The sequence below is a fragment of the Camelus bactrianus genome, chromosome 8 (assembly GCF_048773025.1).
Source record: "Camelus bactrianus isolate YW-2024 breed Bactrian camel chromosome 8, ASM4877302v1, whole genome shotgun sequence".
NCBI classification, from domain to species: Eukaryota; Metazoa; Chordata; class Mammalia; order Artiodactyla; family Camelidae; genus Camelus; species Camelus bactrianus.
This window is the reverse complement of record NC_133546.1, coordinates 7685462-7700896: the sequence shown is the minus strand read 5'-3', so window position 1 is coordinate 7700896 and position 15435 is coordinate 7685462. Positions and strand designations below refer to the sequence as shown.

The following is a 15435-nucleotide window of genomic DNA, read 5'->3' as shown; positions in this document are numbered from 1 at the left end:
ATTCTTGAATCTGGATGAGGTTTACTGGTATGAGCTGTGGCAATGACTCTGTCGTGGTATGAAATTGCTTGAGTCATAGCAGACTCTGCTGGCTGCTGCTCCTGTCTGGAGCACCTTACCATCTGTCTCCATTCAAAGACAGCCTTGAGCAGGGGGAGATGGGGGAAGACACAGACAGGAAATTCTTTTTACTTAATCTAACATCCCTTAGGCTGCAGCTTGAGCTCCCTTCCTCATTTTGCCTCCTGTGGATGCGAAAACAACTTTTCACAGCCAGGACCTGTCATGCATATTCTGTGAGGTTACCTCCCAATGTTCCCTGACTCGGGCCATGGAATTCCTATCGTGTTGACTTTGGGTTCATCCTTTTTCTCTTTGGAGAAGCAGTTCATGGGACACATAGCTTTAAAGAGTGTACCCCGTGTCATCTTCATTAAATGAGAATACTGAAAACTCTTACAAAAGGGTTATAGACTTCATTTCCCTAGCAGAGAGGATGGTCTGTTCTGATTTTCTAAGAACGCTTAAAAATCAATAAGCAAAGATGAACACCCTTTGTCGTGTTATGCTATGTTATGACGTGTTATGTCAAATTTCTGCTACCAGAATGCTAATCCTGAGACACAGAACCCAGAATGCAGGCTGCGGACCCTGAAACCAATTTCACACTCCTTAGGTCTTTACTTCACATTTAAGGAATGAAGTCATGAGACCTACAAAATGATGGTCAGGAATAGAGCAAACTGTCATGTTTCTAGCCCTAAGAATATCTTCTGCCAAGTAATCCAAGTTCATACACATTGGTCTGTGCCTGCCTGGAATGGTCCTCCCGTGGACGGAGGCTGGTTTGGTGAACTCATGCAGATCTAAGGCATTGGTGTGTGAGGGGTGGGCCTGAATGACCACACGCTTCCTTCCATCTGACCTTCCCGTTCTTCTTTCCGAGCAAGGCAGGGATGCTGTTCACTGGGCAGCATCTGCAATGACATCAACTTTAAGTGTCAAAGTTGATGAGAACCCAGGGAATGAAAATATCTCTTCATTAAGTCACTGGAGTGTTTAACTGGCCTGAATTGTGTGTGTTAGGGAGTGGTGTGGGAGGAGGGGTTATGGCATATTGCTCTAAGGCTTTTGGAGAACCTTAAATTCAAGATTGATTTTACAAGGAGATTGACCCGAAGGCTCCCTCTAAGGGGTGATTTCAGGGTCCCCACTTTATGTTCAAAAACCACCTTTATAGGTAACTCTCTAAGGCCTAAAATGTCACAAATAGAAAGTTGTTCGTTTGGCTTGAGATTTTGTTAGAAAAATGCAAATATTGTTCACTTATTCCATTCCCTTCAGAGAGAGGGGATGAGGACAGGCAGCAGGATGGGCGGTGACTGTAGGTGGATGCGGGGTGACCCCCGAGGGGAAGTGGTGCCAGAAGATGGGGTAGACGGTTGGCCTCACAAGTTGGTTTTAGGATGCTGGTGGCTTACTAAATTCATTTTCTATGGGTATGGTCATTGGTCATTTATGATCAGGGACAGATTCTGAGAGTCTGTGAGCTGTGGGAAGAGCCAGGCTTTGGAAGTAGACACAGCAGGGTTTGCATTTAGTTCCACCCCTGCTACAGCTGTGTGACCCTGGGCAGTTCTCCTAACCTCTCTGTTCCAGGCCTTGCTTTCTTCATCTGGAATACTGAGGGAGTAAATAGCACCTCCCAGGTTGTATGTGTGAAGAGGACCTCATGCGATGTAAGTCTGAGTGCTGAGCACCGTGGGCGGCAGGTGGTACACACTCAGTAGGCCCCCCTTTCCTGTCCATCGCCTTCTCCCGTTTTTATATGCTTTAGAGTTGTTTTACGCCATATGGCCTTTTTCTTCGCGTGTACTTGCTGACTCAGGCAGCTATCGGGCTGAGACCCAGTGATGGTACTTGACCATTGTTAAGAGGAGAACAAACAGACTCATGCACGGACACACTTGGAGACTGAAGGGTAAGTGGAAGGGAATGGTGTCCGTTAGTTTATGGTGACCCAGGGGTAGTTGCCTCTTGGCCTTTTTTAATTTCCTTATCTTATTGGAGCTCCTGCAGGTTTTGAATGTCCCCCTTTCTGCGGGGCTGATGCAACCGTTAGAACGCGATTCTCATGTGAGTTGGAAATTATTCCGTGATGTGTCTGAGGACAGACGCACAGCAGGGAGGAGCAAGGAGCTTGCTTAGAAATTTCCTCTTTTCAGATATCAGTTGTGAACGTGTCATTTTCAGGCCTCGGCGGTTGAGCGCTGATTGAATCACTTACGCCCAGCAGAAAATGTGATGGCGTTTGGGTTTCCCAAGTCTCACGTTTCAGACTATCTGTCCACGACTGAACTTCCTGAAGGGAGATTTGGAATTGAACTGCAAAGAAAAGTGTCAGTCATGCATTCATTCATTCATTTTCTTCCTTGGGAGAATCACCCAACCATAGCTTCCCTTCCTGGTTTCGGAGACCTTGCTTGGCTTCCAGCAACCTTTTGGGTAGGGTGAAATCTCAGATGCCTGGAAGTGATTTCTGCAAACAAGGATTGCAACTCAAAACGGTCAAACACATGACAGAGAAGGAGGAGGGGGTTTTGTAGAGCTTTGGGAGAAATAAAGGACACTGAGGAAAGGGAACCCCAGGTCTCTGGCAAAGAAAATCCTGTGCAGTTTCTTAGGAGCAAAGAAGGGTCTATGAGAAACATGGCAGAGTGGCCATGATGCCTAATTTTAAATATCCAGACACTCACTAGTGTGCTGTCTTTCTCATCAACTCATCTCGGGTCGGCAGGACCTTCACCTCGGAAGCTGGGGAAGGAGTGCTTTGCGGGTTTTGGTCTGGGCCCATCTTCTGACGTCACGCTTTTGTCTCTAAAAAGGACATTCTTTTCCAAATGCTTTGAAAATTATTATATTGACACTCTGTTTTTTCATTCCTTGGATTCCTCTGGTGGGGTCACAGGAATTCTCTCTTTTTCTTATCACTTTACTCCTGAGGTGGTGGGGTAATTTTGGCAGGAATAAGTGATGTATTTTAGGATCAGCCATACTTACGTTCAGTATTTTCATTCAACGTTACAATCACATACTAACCAATCCATGTGTTATTACAAAACCCTCTCCTTTTCTTTTCTTCTATGAGAGTCCAAATTCATCTTTCTTAATGGTACTAAGTTTAAAGGTTTCTAAAGCCTTGCATCATTGAATAATCAGTTTCAGGCCCAGGTTGGCCCCCAAACTGTTGCATGACTGTTTAGCATGTATTTATGTTATGTTGCATTGCAATATTAGTTACTTCATGAGCTGAGAGATTTTGTTTGAAAAAATGTTATGTTTCATTTTGGTTATTTTTGAAAGTCAAGAGTACTCTCTTGGCACCTCATAATTGAAGCTAAAAGTGTAATTGTGCTTCTTAATAATTTGCCTTTCTTCTTCTGGGACAAGAGATGGAAACATTTAAATTAGCTACGTGCAGTACTTTCTTTACCTCCTTTTTAAGGTGTGGATGATCTTGGTTTGCTTTGTGAAGTGAATGCTTCAGTTACGTCATTTTGTCTAGAATGGGTGTTGTTCCTGATCATGAGAGTTTTATGTTATTCCTCTCAGAGCTGTTTTAAAGATTGTCCAGCTGTACCATGCAGGATATTAAGAATTTATTTAATGTACAAATGCTTCTGGAGAATATGTCAAATTACTATGTGTTAATCTTGCACTAGCAAGGCAACATCATCAAGCCGTAGAACACCTAGAGTTTATTTTGATTTGTTTCACTTTTGTTTTAAATTTGCCACCCACAGTTATCCGAAAGAAATACATAAAAGCTCATGGGTTTGGTATATGTGTTTTTCCTGTCATGTTGTAATGCTGTCCAAACATGACAGCACTCAATGTCTTTAGGAACAGACAGATTGAAAGTCATTTGCTCTTTTGCTAACAATATCAGAGACCATTGGGAAAAAAAAAATTCATTTTCCGAATCTGCCTGTTAGTTGATGGTTGCGCTGTTTGCATAGCTGACCACCCACTGAAGCCAAGGCACGTGAAACTGCTGTCCACTAAAATGGGCCTGAAAGTCACGTGGGACCCACCCAATGATGCTACCAGTAGACCCGTGGAGCATTACAACATTGCCTATGGGAAGTCACTGAAAAGTCTTAAATACATCAAGGTGAATGCGGAGACACACTCCTTCCTTATTGAGGATGTGGGTAAGTGAATCTCTGGTCTTGTTCCCAGTCAGAACTAACTGTACACCTACGTTCTCCTGCTATGCTCAGGGTGACTATTTATGAGACAAAACGTGGCCAGGCTTAGGGTACCAGCGGGTTCTTTAGGTAGCCAAGATCAAGAGGCTGGTAAGCAACAGTCTTCATCTTGCCCATGGGCTTCCCTATCCTGCATTTGAACTGAATCCCCTATTCCTGGATCTCCCTCCAAATTGATGTAGGAAACAATTTTTAGTTTCTGGATGTGTTTTTGGAAAATACGTTGATTCTCTTTTATCTCACAGAGACTGGACTGTTGGACAAGTGTGCAGCCTAATCCTGAGATGTCTAATTTATAAACCATTTTGTACTTAGGGGTGACTCTGGTCATATGTCCCTGTTGGTGTGTGTGATGTGGCCTGCTTAGCCACATCTGGTTCAAAGGTATAACATTTCTCCCCATTAAATATGATCCTGGAAGTTTGGGGTATTTAAAATTTTGCCTAAATATATTTCTTTAGAAGTCCAGGTGCAGCTGGTTTTGAACTTAGGCTCTGAGCTGCCTCCTATGGACCCTCTATCTTCTGCTTTTTTGGTCCCAGTAGCCCAGAGCTCCACTGATTCTACAATCATCTCACGATCCAACCTGAAGATGGTTGTTCCAATTGTTGCAGAGGAGAAAAACATGCAAAAAAAGAGAGCCCTAGAACTCTCTGAAAAACAAACAGTGCCTCCCAAGCAACTTTCTGATGAGTTAACTGGACAGAAGCAGAGACACGTGGATTAAATTTCTTTGAAATACGAATAATCTCAGAGCCAAGAAAGTGCCTAGCGAAGCATGATTTTGCTTTTTGTCTGAACCGAGAGCATTTCCCAGTTGGTCCGGAAAGTTGAGCCCAACCCTAGATGCCCCCAGGCCCAGACAGAAGTCAGAGCAGGCTAGGGCAGAGCGGGGGTCCCAGATGTGTTGCTATGCCTGGGCTCCTGGCTTGAGAACTGAAGTCTTGTTAAAGGAAAGCCTCTCACTTTGAGATATGCAATTATCATTATTGCCTTTGACAGAACTAACTCTTACCTCTCCAATCCTTCCTCCCCTCAAATGCCCATAAACTTTCATCTCTTCAAGGAATTGGCACCTTTGCTTACCTTTCACAAGACAGTGATTCGTTTTGAGGAAAACCAGCCCTACTAGAGTTTTGCTCTTCAAAGCTGCGAATTCAGAGTAGACTCACTTTCTAACATGGCGTCTTGGTTTCCATTCACATCCCAAAACTTCAGGAGCTCAGCCCAAGAGATCTTCGCTATTTGACCTTGACCCTTAGATGCAAGTCAAAAAGTGGAGCCCAATTATTTCAAGATTAGCATTTCCAAGATTCCGGGGGATGTTTTTCTAGATTTTTGTTGAAATAGTCAAAGAAAACATGCCCACATAGTAAGGAAGATATTTCATTGTGAAAAGAAGAAAATCTCATGAAGCTTTATTTACTGCAATGAAGATTTCAAGTGTGCTAAGTTTTATGAACTACATTGAAATTTTCTTACTAGTTTTTGGAGGTTTCCATTTGGAGTTTCCATATTATTTGCAGTTACCAACACTAGGTTAAAACAACTTTTTAACGGACAGTGCGTGACTGTTTCCTACATTGATTTCACATTAAAAAATTCAGAATCTTTTTTCATTGACTGCTGATGAGTCCAGGTTTATTACCCATGTCATGTACTTTGTACTAAGTAGATTTTGTGTTAGGTGTATGTCAATTGCCTGTGAGGAATGTTAGTGATTTTGATTAAAGAAAAAAGAGAAAGCGATAGTTAGACTTGTCACTTAATTTGGATTTTTGTATTTGGTTATAACTGGTATAAGGAAGACAGTGAATTAAGCTGTCATTCTCGGAGATTTGAAACGGTGGCTTGATATAAACCGTGTGTTTCAGAGCCGGGGGTAGTGTACTTTGTGCTGGTTACTGCAGAGAACCGCAGTGGAGTGAGCCGTCCAGTTTACAGAGCTGAAAGCCAGCCCGGTAAGTCCGAACTAGAATTGGAGGATGTGTTTTTGTTACTTAGATTGGGAGAAACGTCCCTCCCTGCTTGTTCGGGTCAAGACTAATTGTGAATCACTAACGGGTTCTCGGACAAGAACTGTTTAGATTTGTATAGTAAGCTGAAAGATTGAAAACCAGGGGTGCTTTATCCCTTCTTGTAAAGTAATTTTGATGTAGGTTATGAGCATTTTGTCTTAAAGTTTGGAGTACTCGCTAGACTAAACCACGTATAAAAGACCAAAAATATGTGTTGTCCATACAGTTTAGGTGCCTAGACACTAATATGGCCTGAACAGATCTTTCTGAAGATTGTTGAGAAGACCATTGAAATATATATTAGGGATGCTCTGAAATGTGGAAAATCCGATAGTCCTCCTTTCTAACTATCAAGTTGCATTTTCCTAATTTAGGAGGTGAATGGATCAAGATTGATGGTTTTCCCATTAAGGGTCCAGGACCATTTAATGAAACCGTCACAGGTACTATGTGCTCATTCGGTTCATGTCTTCACTGAAGCACCACCTCGAAAGAGGGCTGTGCTTCTGTCACACACACGTGCTCACAAACCTTCATGTAGTGCCCATCGCTAAACTAACTCACCTGCCGCACAGTTTTGGTCGATCTGCTCTGCACTTGATGGACCAGGCTGCAGCCAGTGTCGCTCATTTCTCACCGCTCTCTCATGTTCTGGTGTGGGGACGTGTCTGCGTCTACATCGGGGGATGCTGTTGTGCTGTTAACAGGCAAATATGGTGGTTGAGATGGCAGTCTTGGCCCAGTGAGGATATTTACAGCTCTTCTACCTGTGGATGCATAAATGAATGGGGCCACCAAACAGTGGCTTTTATTAGCTAATATGCTGCATCAAGGCTTCTTCTCTTTTCTTATCCATGGGATATTTTGGCGACATGTTAGATATCCTGCCTTCCATCTCTGCTCCATATTTGTATATACGTATGTTTTACCATTTGGATGTTGATGTTGTCTGGTCATATTGTTTTATTTGTTGAGAGAAGTGTTGACATTTCTTGTGTGTTTCTTGAATACATTTAATTAATGGTTAAAAAAGAATGTAAACTATAAGCAGTTATTTCAGACAGTGGTTGGATAATATCCCAAAGGCAGTTTGATAAGGAGCGATGTCTTTAAATGCACCAATCTGGTATTATTGTTGAGAGGAAGGTGAGTATGCTGAAACCAATGACATAATCTGCTTCTCAGGTCAGATTTGATGGGTACAGGAAGTTTTCAAAGTCCTCTTCATAGGAAAAGGGAGTGGAAGAACAAAACAACGAGAAAAAGTGGATTTTGAGGAAAGATGCTATGTTTTTGTTCAAATATGTTGGACTTGGCGGGGATGTGGTAGAGATGTCTTATAGGTGATTGGAGGCGAGGGCATGAAAGTTGGAAGAGTGAAGCAAAAGGCAGACATGGATTTAGGAGCTGTGCTATAGAGTGAGAGTTGAAGTAGGGAGAGTGATGAGTGGGTGAGAATTAGGAGAGACAAGAACAGAAGCCAAGGATGAAGCCTTGGAAGACATTGACAGGAGACGAGTCAAGAAGAAAGTACACCTAGAAAGTGTGCAAAGTAGGAAAGGAATTTGATTTCGGAGGTTGTCTATTCCTAAAGACACACATGTAAACACTCACAGGCACACATAAACCTTTTACTGACAGATGTACTGTGCCTTGTATTTGAAATCTTACACTTTGTATTCTCAATGACTATTTTACTTTTATAATCTTCCTGATAAAGCTTTCTGAATGACAGTTTTAGAACAAGTAATTTTCTTACTTTTTCCTAAGTAGTTAACTTCTTATGCCTTCTTTAATAGAAATGTGTGTGTGTGTGTGTGAGAGAGAGAGAGGAGACCTTTCTGAGTAAGCACATGTTACAGAGACACTGGGAACTGGGATGCACAGACAGTCATGCCCCAGCTCACTGTTGGTTTTCTGGACTGTGAGGTCCTTTACCCTCTCCCTGCAGGAGCCTCTGTAGGCCCTAATTGCTGAAGACTTTAATACATGACACTATATTTGTCATACATTATGTTAAAAAAGATACTGGAAGAAATTGCTAGCTGAAACTTTTTTTGCAGCACGTGATATAAAGCAGAACTTTAAAAAGTACTTATCTAGAATGCGTAGACTTGGTCACAGTGCTCCAGAAAAAGTTACATTTTATTGTTAATGAAAATAATAAAAATAATTTATGAGGAATTATTAATAAGTGATCAACATGTTTCTATACCTTCTTTATGAGGCTTGGGAAATATGCTAGGCTGTTGTTCTGAGGAATGGCTAATATACAATAATCCTGTTAAACACAAGAAATACTATCCTGAATTCCAGGTATCTTCATTCAAAGGAAGGGATTTGTCCAGACATTAGCATCTGCACCCCGGGGTGAGGCCCCAAGGGTTGGCTTTAGTGCTTTGATTGACAATACCTCGTATTCTTCCAGTGTTTATTTGAAACTGGAGGAAAATCCATTCTTTTATTCTGCTGGAAACAGTGGTTTCAGTTCAAATTTCAGAAGGCCTCCTTTGCTGGCTGAAATCTGTCTTGAGCTCATTGTCTTTACTTAAAAATAAGACTTTAATTATTTATTTGTTTGTTTGCTTATTTTTTGGTGGGGAGACGTAATTATGTTTATTTACTTATTTTTTAGAGGAGGTACTGGGGATTGAACCCAGGACCTCGTGTGTGCTAAGCATGCGCTCTACCCCTGAGCTCTACCCTCCCCAGGACTTTAATTATTTAATTAATTCATTCAGGGCCTGTGGTTTTCCAGGCACAGTTCTGAGTGTAAAGGTACAATAGTGAATGAGATAGACGTGAGCTTGCCTTGTAATGAAGACTACATTCCAGTGGGAAAGAAAGACAATAAACACACAAGCAAAGATTAACACAGATCATCTGTACTTGTTTGTTCAGGCTCCCATCGCAAAATACCACAGACTGGTTACCTTAAACCGTAGAAATTTTCTCACAGTTCCAGACGCTAGAAGTCCAAGATTCAGGTGTCAGCGGGTTTGAGACTCTTCGGCTTGTCTCTCCTCTGTGGGCATCGTTTGTATCTTTGTGCGTCCAAATTTCCACTTCTTCTAAGGACACCAGTCAGATGGGATTAAGGGTACCTTAAGAACCTCATTTTAACTTAATTACCTCTTAACAGGCCCAATCTCCAAACACAGTCACTTTCTGAGGTAACTGGGGGTTAGATCTTCCACATGAATTTTTTTTTTTATTGAGGGGACACAAAATTTAGCCTGTAACATAATCATAAATTACTTGGAAAACAAGCTGCACTGTGATATGGAACAGGCAGGGTCGGGAGCCTGGGAAGTGCGGACAAGATGGCGGCACCAGGCCAAGACCATACGAGGGGGAGGAAGAGGGTGCCGGGGAGTCCTGGAGGTGGGCAGGACCTGAGCCATTCTCAGATGGGTCACTCATGCAAAAGTGAACACTCTTAGGACTCAGAAAATGGTAGGACTAAGCAAAAATCCAACCCGAGGGCAGAAGTTTTGTCTTCCTCTTTGGGTAGCTCCTGGCTTATCTTTTTGTTAGAAAGTGTTCTTAATATTTAAATGTAAAATCTCTCCTGTTGAGATGTAAACCCATATCCCTTTGTTTTGTCCCAAGGGAAGATGTGTCACAAGTCCCTTCATATGGGACTCCTCTTGTTTATCTTTTCTGCACACCTACCTGAAGTGGTTTTAGCATTTCTCTGGGACTGGACTTGGGTAATCTGGTCTGTGCAGAGCCAGGCACTCGAGGTCAGGATGAGGACTGGTCCAACTCTGCTTCCAATCAGCCCAGGGACTTAGAAGGCAGCTAATCTGCGTTCAGCAAGCTCTTCATCTGGGAAATTTTAGCTCTTAATGGGATCATCTGTATTTTTAATAATGTTACGGTTTTCTAAAAATCTATTCCTTTGTGCTTCCCTAAAGTGGTGGAGCCCAAATTAGACATAGTACTGAAACAAAAGTCTGATTTTATGCTTTGTATTTTCTTTACATTAAATTTTAGTTCATGAAGCTTACTATTTTTCTGACGGTTAAATTGTTGCTCAGACTCAAGTTCAGCATAGAGTTCACACTTCTCCTCGGCCATTTTCAACCAACGCTGGCAAGATACCTGTGGCCCAGCCCTTCCCTCTCTTATCAGGGCCACCCCCCTGGCCCCCAGGCTGCTCCCTAAGTCCAAATAGCTCGAGGGTGCTTGGTTCGTGGCGTGCCCCTTCCCACCTGCGTCGCAGACCACACCCGTCTCGGTGATGATGCTCAGTGTGATGGTCTCACCTCGTGGCTTCCGACTTGCCTCCCGTCACTAGGATAGAGTTGTTCGCCTCCAAAACCTAGAACCATGAAATGCCCCATCGCCTCACTTCTTCAATGCCCTCATTCTCACAAGCTTGTTTCGGACCCAATCAGACTCAGTGTAGACAGTTCCCATTTTCAGAGTCCAGAGGCCATCTTCTGGTTCATTTCTTGCTTTTTTTTTTTCTGGGTCCCAGCATTTCAGCCACACTTGTGTCAGCCCGGCCACGCCAGGGCCCCCCAGCCCCGTGGTTTTCCTTCCTGCATGCTAATTACTGAGCCTCGTGGGACAAACAAAGAGCTAAGCTGTTCCGCACTGTCCCAGCTTCTTAGAGCTGGCCTTCTAACCTCATCTGGGCTTTGCTTGGCCATGCTTCTATTTTCCATACTCAGTTTCCTTTCTTTCTCCCACAATGGCTAGTCCAAACATTCACCACTTTCTTCAGGCTCCTTCCTCTGCCTGTCTTCCCCTCACGTCTAGCAGGCGACCTTGCTCCCTGCCACCCAGGGAAATGAAGGTCATCATGTGACATCCCTTGTCTTTCCTCCCGTGACTTCTAAGCCATCACGGCTCCCTTCCCCCACCTCGGCTCTGAGGAAAGGGTGTCATCACCACTTCTCTTTAAGGCCGACTTCAGACACATAAAGCTTCTTTGCAAGCATGGTTAGACCCAAGGGCAGTTCCGTGGTGGGATTCATCTTTGGAGCCTCCCCTCCCCCACAGGACCTGGCTCAAAAGTTGACTTGAACGCATGTTAAATTATCTGACACTGAAATGGTGGAACTATGAAATCATGAAAACCAAAACTTGCCATCCTTGCTTTCTTTCCTGGTACTCCTTTCATAGGAAATACCTGTGGACATAGGAGAAGGACTTGCCCCAAGCATGCATCTTGGTCTTTTCTATCAGTGGTTCATCAAAATGAGCACCTACTTTAGGTGCATTTTCTTGCCAGTTTGTTTATCTGAATGTGACTGATGTGGAATTTGAAAGTTTTAACCCCATTGTCTTGAGATGGGCTTCTTCCCTAACCTCTTGACTTAAGAGCATAATTAATCCATCAAACTGTAGCATCTCCACTGCTCACTTCAGCATCCCTGGCTCAGGCTCAGCCCCTCAGACTTCTCAGCTGTATAATGATGGGCTCCCCAGGAAGGCGTCAGGCTCCTTTCGAAGAACCTTTTCAGATTCTAAGTTTCCTTCTAAGGTTCTAGGGTCCGTTTCAGCGTTGCAGTTTCATGAATTCATGGCATGAAGTCACTTTGAATGAGCAATCCTAAGCTTTGCAAGCAGTTGGGAACCACTGCTGAGAAATGGTGATTTGCCTTTGTCTCTGCCCTACATTGAGTCAGCAAATCCAAAAATCGCATTCGCAAAGGAAGAAACCCTGAATTAGAGTTTGGGTTGGTGCCTGAATACACAAAGGTGCCCAGAATAAAGAATTGTCTGCAGTACTGCATTGAAAATGCCTCTTTGCTCTGTGTGCAAATGGCAGGCATTCTGCCAAATGAACCAAGGAGCTAGGCGTGTTCACTTACTTAAATGGATATGTGTGTCAGTATGACCTTGGGTGAAAGGAGGTGGTGCCATACACCAATGGGCAATTCACATACAGCACGGCTGCCTCGGGGCCACCATTGGAGAATACTGGAGCCAGGTCAGGGGGCTGCTGTGTGCCAGACTTGTGCTTAAAGTGTACCCCAGTTCAAAGTTGTTAAGTTAACTATGAATCAAACCGTCCTCTTTTCCCATACTAGTTTCAATTTAAAACATCTTTGGCCCATGGGGAATTAATCATGCCCGTGACATTATTTTCTCCTATTTGCTTGCCTTCTCATGCAATTACTCATTTTTTTTTAAGTGTGCAGTTTGCAGGGCAGGACTCAGTTTCTGGTTCCTGACCTGGGGGTGAGCCCCGCAAGGGCAGTGCACTGTGATTGACTCATCTTTGTGTCTCCAGAGCCTGGACAAGCCCATAGCAGGTGCTCAATAAATGTTTGTTGTGTGACATGCATGTGGAGGCTGCTCTGCTAGGCACCCCGGCTCTGGGAGAGGAGTTAAGTGCGCGGATGCCACAGCCGTTTGTCAGTTGGTTGAGCCCCTCTGTCTCATCAGTTGCTGACTTGTGGAGGGGGTCTCAGGCCGACCACCTTGTCAGCCAGAGTGGTGCTGTCATTAGCTGGAGATCCTGAGTCTTGTCTCTTGATTCTTGGAGGAGCCCAGGTGAAGAATGGTGTCGAATGCGTTTGGAGACTGGAGATCCTCGAGGCTGGCTTCTCTGTGAAGACGAGACGTTTACACAGTCAGATCCGTGTGCCGTGAGGTCACCTTCCCCCACCCCTACCGCAGTGAGAGGCACGTTCATCCTAGGGCTCCCATCTCCTCGTCCAAGTGCCCGCTGCCAAGCTGCCTCTCACATTAGACTGGAGTTAGACTTCGCCAACCTGAGAGCCCATCCCTTAATCATAAAAAAGGAGGTGATAGAGGTTTGTGTGCAGAGCTGTTTCACTTCATTTAGCTGAATGTTCTTGGGTGAAAGCAAACAATGCAGGATTTCCAGCCCAAGCCAGAATGCTGGGGGAGGACTCAGAAGGGGCCGGCTGGCTGGAAGAGGCAGCAGTCGTGAGCTGCCTTCTCTTGACTTCAGGCTGAAACCCACGTTGGTGGTATTTCATCTCCAGCTCTCCACTGCTAAGTGTAAATGTCTGCACACAGATCTTCTCTCCTATGGGTTCTTAGGAAGCAAGTCCTTTATCGGATGGCTGTTTATTTCAGAGGCTGATGAGTGGCTGCTTTGAGGGGGCGGGCCAGGGGCTGTTGAAGGCTGGGGAGATCAACCATCCCCATGTGTATGACCTTGAAGGGAATGTCTGCTGCCCTTGCCTTTGCATCCTGTCCTAGAGGAACCTGCAGTTGTTAACAAACCTGACAGCTCGATGATGCCGGCACGTTGGGGGCTGGATGCCACTTTCTGACTGCTTATCTGTCATCGGCTTTTCCTTTGATGTCTGAGTGAGGAAGAGGCAGGATGGGGCTGTGGTGTCACTGAAGAGGGGTGCCGCTTCTCATATGGGACCCCTACAGATGCGGATATTAGTCCTGAAAGAAAGCACTTTTTTTTCTCAGTTATCAATCTGTTCATATATTGTAACTGGAGCTTTCATTTGCAAAGGGCATGCGGGATAGCACTAAAAAAATGGAATAACCATTCCATAACTGTTGAACAAAACAAGGCCTTTCACTTCCAGAAAACAACCACATCGCTGAACTATCCTACTCCCGAATGAAACCAAGGCAGAGGGCGTTAGAAGAAAACAAACCAAACCAAAAAAACTTCTGAATAACTTGCCCTAGGATGTTTAACACCCCTTCCTCTTAGCTCACACAGACCATGAGGCTGTCTCTGTTCCACTGCGGGGGGAGGAAGTGCCAGATGTCTGCACTTCAACCATTAAAGAGATCGGAAATGCATTACTGTTTCCTTTGCTTCGTGGGACCCTGGCGCGCCTCGGGAAGGGCAGCTGAAAACTACAGCACCAGCAGATGGATCCAGAGCAGATGCGTCTAAGGATGTGCTTTTACACCCCTAACGGAGGAAACTTTATAGCCGGGCACCTGGAGGAGCTCCCAGTCCTTCCTTCCACGCTGAGTCAGTGGGGGCGGGGCCAGGGGTGGGGAACAAGGGAGCTGGGCCCCTGCAAAGGCTCCCTTGTGTCCCCATGCAGGTGGCTGAGGATGTTAGTGACTGGCATTCCCGTTCCAGGCCGATCACTGAGCCACTGCCCTGAGTAGGACGCGAAGACCTTAGCTCTGCCCGCACAGAGATGGAGGAGGTGGTAGAGAAAGACTATCTGCTTCACAAAGAGAGAGATGCCCTTCAAAGGGCTTATGAACTGAGGAACGCGCCCATGCAGACAGCTGTAGGACCGCTGAATTCTCGCTCTGGTAGCGGAGCGGGGCTTCGTTGCCAGCTTGTGCAGAATTTGTCTGTGTCATTAACATCGTGCTGGGCACCGTCCCAGGGCCACTTGGTCCTTGCAGCCTCCGCCCTGTGTGATGACATGGTGGTGCAGCTTTCACTGATAGTCCCAGCGCCACTGGAGTCCAGGTCAGCCACTGACTGACATTTTGGATGACATGAAGATTCTTTTTTCTTTTTCTTTTCTTTCTCTTGTTCTTTTTTCCCTTTTTTCCTATTAAGACCTTCTGTCTTCTCCCAACCTCCAGAAAGGCAGCAACAGTTTTTCTGGCTGCAGGCAATGGCTTAGGGGTGCTGTTCTGGTGTCTCTGATGGATGGTGAAATGCGTGCCAGTCACACTAATTCTTCCCTTGGTGTCCAGACAGCTTCCAGGGAGGAGTTAGGCAGCCAGGTAATGGGGGTGGTTGACCAGGCACGTGGCTCTCCAACAGACAGCCTTCCCTCAGTGAACTGGAGCATGTAAACCTGTAAGGGGGACCGTGTGTTGAATGGGTCCTGATGGGACAAGTGGACCTGCTTCCCCTGAAGAGCAGCCAGGCCCTTGGAAACTTAGCTGGCATCTTCTAATGGACTCATGGCATGAGAGTGGTTCCTGGTGCTGCAGACCAGTCCTTCAGCAGAGGTGTCTGTGAGGGTGCCACGGCGTGACTGCTGGCAACATCAACACTGCAACCACTGGGGCTTCTGAATAACAGTGGAGGGACCTGGATTCCAGCTCCAGCTTTGCGCCTGTTGCTGTCGGGCTTTGAGAGTCTCCCTTCCCCTCCCCGAGCCTCACTTTCATCGTCCGTAGATGGGAAGTTATCGGGTTATTGTGAGAATATTTGCAAGTGCCTGCCCCTGGTAGGGATCCAGTGGATTATGAAGATTGGGGAC

At 45.0% G+C, this 15435-nt stretch overlaps 1 protein-coding gene across 3 annotated transcripts in view; it reads left to right on the top strand.

The window, feature by feature from the left end:
- The window catches only part of FNDC1 (fibronectin type III domain containing 1), a 91467-nt gene that overhangs the window by 20545 nt on the left and 55487 nt on the right, over nt 1–15435 (top strand). Inside the window, exons 2-4 of one of the 3 annotated variants that reach the window (XM_074368060.1) lie at nt 4020–4214; nt 6146–6232; nt 6664–6732. The exons of 1 other annotated variant lie outside the window; for it this stretch is intronic. In XM_074368060.1, the coding sequence (XP_074224161.1) occupies nt 4020–4214; nt 6146–6232; nt 6664–6732 (351 nt within the window). Of the gene's footprint in view, nt 1–3995; nt 4215–6145; nt 6233–6663; nt 6733–15435 lie in introns of all 3 variants that reach the window. One more of the 3 variants, XM_074368059.1, reaches the window with a different exon arrangement.